The sequence below is a fragment of the Cenococcum geophilum genome (genome assembly GCF_001692895.1).
Source record: "Cenococcum geophilum 1.58 unplaced genomic scaffold K441scaffold_1, whole genome shotgun sequence".
NCBI classification, from domain to species: domain Eukaryota; kingdom Fungi; phylum Ascomycota; class Dothideomycetes; order Gloniales; family Gloniaceae; genus Cenococcum; species Cenococcum geophilum.
This window is the reverse complement of record NW_027137559.1, coordinates 2,084,816-2,089,282: the sequence shown is the minus strand read 5'-3', so window position 1 is coordinate 2,089,282 and position 4,467 is coordinate 2,084,816. Positions and strand designations below refer to the sequence as shown.

Genomic DNA, 4,467 nt, shown 5'->3' with positions numbered 1-4,467 from the left:
GCGGCAGCGACTCGATATAAAAAGGACTATATTTAATTAATAAAAGACATTCCCAAGCCTCTACAGAGCTAGACGCTAGACTAGCGCAGACCTCAACACCTTCCAATTAGCTAGCATATTAATTGCTCAATCAAATATATATATATATATAGCATTTTATTTGAAGCTTCAAGAACGAATTTGATGCGTCTGGCGTTGAAATTCATATTCTGCCTGTGGGAGCCAAACTCTCTAATTAGGAAGGTGCAATTGGCTGTGTTAGAGGCTTTCTATATAGGGAGTAGGAGGCACGTGCCCTTCCTCCCCCCAATTTTCTCTAGATTTCTGGGCGGCACGTCGCATACGGAAGGAATAACAGAGTACTCCGACAATCACTAAGAGGCCCATAGAGACACCTACGCCTATACCGGCTTTCGCACCCGACGAAAGACCTGGAGTTGGGGAAGCTGAAGTGGAGCTTGTGGAAGTGTTTGCTGCAGTGTGAGAAATCAAGGTCTTGACCGATGTGATGGTGGCTGTAACTGTAGCAGTAGAAGTCTGGGCGTTGACCTGTGTTGACTGGGTGGATGAGGCGGCTAGGTTTCCGCTGACGAAAACGACCAAAACAGCGGCGTAGCTATGTAGAATTAGCGTCGTACTGATGTAAGCAATGGAGGGCCAGGAGGTTCCTACGCAGCGGTTGCAGCAAATACATCCTGACGCCTTGCATTAGTGAGAACAGCGAGAGATGCAGCGAAAGCAACCGTGAAGCCGCTGAGCATACCCAACCGAGCCTTCGAACTAGTGACAAAATAGAGCCCCAGTATCGCGCCGATGAGGAATATGGCGGCGCACACTGTACTTATAAATGACACTGCAAGTTCTACTTTTCGGTGCAGTATGATGGCAGATGGTTCATCGTTAATTTTTTCCTGCGAGGCGTTTAGTGTTCCGAACATTTTGTCGTTCAAACCATCAAACATACGCGGAAGAGGAAAGCAAAGCGACCTTCAAAAAGCCTCGTTAGCCTGTCAGGCTCAACTGAAGTGCCCAACACGCATAGATCTTCTTCATTTGATTTATCCAAGTGTTTCACCATAGCGCCAGCAATCAGCTCTGCTCCATCAGTCATGGCTCTGTTTCTCTTGAAAAATCGGCGTATGGCCTTCAGCGCTCGTTCGTTGGGGCGGCTCAACGCCATCATATTTTGCGTCCGTAAAACTGCTTCGTCTTGCGCGTGCGCTGATCAGCTCCTATCTTTCACTGCTTAGGGGTCTTCAGGACATACAATATTCTTTGAGCTTTGCCCGCAGTTCCATGGTTATGCGAACAACTGCTCGTGCTTCGTCTCCGATCTTGCCTTTCTCCATATTTGCCTGATAGTTCAGTATCTCCCAGCTCTGTTCACTTGCTAGAAAATCTTGACCTCCGCCTTCCATTTCTATCCGATCTAACCGTGCCTCTAGTTCTGCTATTTCAGACTCCAGAACTAACAGATTCCGAGCATTGGCTCGATCGAACCTCCGGAAAATGGTGGTAGACTTGTCAGGATCAGCCGTGAGGAAGGCTGCGAATTTGGAGTACCCGTCTGGATACTGTTCCCATGGCGCGTCGCGATAAGTTCTTCCCGTCTCAGCTTCGCCGCTCCGCTCTTTGGAGGAGGTGACTGCCATGATATTTTCTTCCCGTTATTTCGGTGAGCTCTACGTATGACACGGCCGAGATAATTTTATGTCGAGGCGGTTGGAAAAGGCAATGACGGGGGACTCTTTGTTCGGATCAGAATCCCCTGCATATTGCTTCGCCTCGTATTACCAAGCTTAGTTACTGTACTTGGTCTTCGCGTTCTGCCTTGTTCTTCGGCTGCTTCGGACGAATGGAGTGCTATGTTTCTCAGCCTTGCAGCAAGCGCGGCGAACCCCCCAAGCCACAACGGATTCAGTAGTCACCGGGGAGCCTTGGTGCGTACTTGGGTCAGCTGGTACCAAAACCCCGGACACTACGCATCCCCAACATTTACTTTCCAGCGTTTCTTTCCTGAGCGACGTGAAACGACTCCATTCTTCTCGCTGGTGGGATAGCACAGCATTCTGTATCATGACCTCCCACCATTTGTCACTCGTTTATGTCATTATTCCACTCACGAGCCACGTTTCTCTCGGCTGATGGTGTACGTCGATCTAGGGAGGCGCGAAAGTCGATGGAACTCCCTCAAAAGAGCTATTAAGAGAAAAGTCTGGAGATCGCCTAGTTCGCAAGCGGCCTAGTCATAGCATTGTACTAGAAATGTTCTAATATTAGGCAGGAACTCAGAGATCCGCTTCTGCTCTTGAGAGAAGCACAACTGCACCAGCTGCACATCATGCAAACCCGGGCAGAAGTGATGTGAAGCAATATTGTGAGCAGAAACTCGAAGAATATCGAGCGAGAAGTGAGGCCGAGCATGTCCACCATGCCAGCCACGCGATAGCAACAAGTTCTGGTCCTCAATCTCGGGATGGACTCACTTCCATGGCTGTGCCGTCTCGATATATGGGCACCCCTGTTTTACGAGAGCTATCTATAATACCGGGTATCAGAAGAAATCCTTCTCCAACACCTTCTCGCACCTCTCTCCAGTCCAGCCCAGGACCACTGACGAACGCCCAAGGCCTGGCACCTGAATTCCCAAAGTCCCCCGAGAATGATTTACTAACACTTCAAAGAAGCGGCTCCAGCTCAGCATCGCGAGCGCATGATAATCCAGGGACATTCTCTCAATTATCCGGGGTAACTTCCAGATTATCGCCTCCAGGAAAAGAAATGGCAGTCCGGCTGCAGTATCCCTTGCACTTATCTCATAAATCAGACGCTCCGTCGTAGAATTTTAGCCCAACTCAGCCGAACTCAGTTAGATCAGCTCACGCCTGGTTACGGGCTAGGATATGCTCATATCTGCTCCCTGTATTTCATATTCTTCAACGAAGCGTCCAAGAACTTATGGGCGTCGCTTTGGTGGTAGTTAACTGAATGTTTTAAAAATCGAGTTTCGTCATTTTCTATAAGCTACGTCACAACTATAATAGTTATAATATACATACTTATTGTAATGGATTCTGTAAGTAATTATATGTCAGGTAACGGGCCCATGCGTTGGGGACTCAGCCGTTACCTCGCTTATATATATTGTTCTACGTAACGTACCTGGCGTGAAGAGCATAGAAAGTCTGTGCCACCTCGCGCACAGTGCCACCTCTCGCACACCCTCTTCCTATACAAAATCGCAAATTTTTAACCTTTATAAAATAGCAACCCCTAGGGCTATTATTATAAAATTCTAAATATAGTATATTTAAAGTATTAAATATCTATTTATATATTAATAGTAAATAATAATAAAATTAATATATAAATATATGTTTAATACTTTAAATGTACTATATTTGGAATTTTATAATAATAGCCCTAGGGATTACTCTTTTATAAAGGTTAAAATTTTGCGATTTTATATAGGAAAAGGGTATACGAGGGGTAGTACTATACGCGAGGTAGTATAGACTTTTATAGCTCGGCCAGTGTTGTTAAAAGCTCCGTTAGTGCCCGCCAAAGCGCTAAAATCTCGGCTAGCATTAATAATCTAACGCCGATATAGCCTTACTTAGTATATAATTTAACTTTTATTATATTACGTTTAGAGCTAATAATGTAATTATATTTTAATTATATTATTAATAGAGCTATTTAGGAGTTTTAATTAAATACTTTATAATATTTATTATAATTTTAAAAGAGCTTAGTAATAAAATAGATAAGGTAAGTTTTATAAGGCTGTATTAAGGATCTAATATAGCTATAAATTTTAGAGAACTAGTAACTAGAGTAAAAGAGGTACTTATTAATATCCTATTTATATTATTATCTTAATCTAACTAGACCAGCTATATATATACTTAGTATTTCTATACTATTACTTATCTAGCGCCTAATATATTCTTATTAAGTACTTTTGATTTTTCTCTTTAGGGTTTCTATATATGTTATATATATTATTTATATATATAATCTACGCCAATATATAATATACTAGATGTCTTAGATTAACTCTTAGCTCGTTTTTATCCTTAAGTTTAATCCTTTATCTAGCCGATCTAAATTCTTAATTTCAGTCCTCTAATCGTTCTTTTAAGTCCTTTAATATTCTAATTAAGGCTTCTTAGATATAACTTATCTATTATTCCAATATAGCTTAATCTGCGATAATGTATTCGTCTAGCTATATATAGCAATCTTCCCACTTATTATTATATTGCTATCTATACTACTTTTAGTATAGCTCTATAAGTATATACAATCTATCTCTAAGGAAGTATCTCTTTATTACTGCGTTGTTATAACCTTTAGTATATCTTTCTTTATATTAAATAGATATTCTAAAATCCTCTTTTTGCTTAATTTCTTATAACCACTTCGCCCTTAGCGTGCCTATCTTTAGCCTATAAGTAATTCTTT

The 4,467-nt window shown here is 42.0% G+C and overlaps 1 protein-coding gene across 1 annotated transcript; it reads right to left on the bottom strand.

The window, feature by feature from the left end:
• Nucleotides 1-488: 488 nt before the first annotated feature.
• Nucleotides 489-1,723, bottom strand: K441DRAFT_701922 (uncharacterized protein; the record flags this gene model as incomplete). Its single annotated transcript, XM_067653376.1, has 5 exons — nucleotides 1,268-1,723; nucleotides 965-1,209; nucleotides 673-911; nucleotides 550-616; nucleotides 489-515 (listed from the first exon to the last, which is right to left on the bottom strand). The coding sequence occupies exons 1-5, from the start codon at nucleotides 1,650-1,652 to the stop codon at nucleotides 489-491; spliced, it is 963 nt and encodes a 320-aa protein (XP_067510272.1). The 5' UTR covers nucleotides 1,653-1,723.
• Between the last annotated feature and the right edge of the window lie 2,744 nt (nucleotides 1,724-4,467).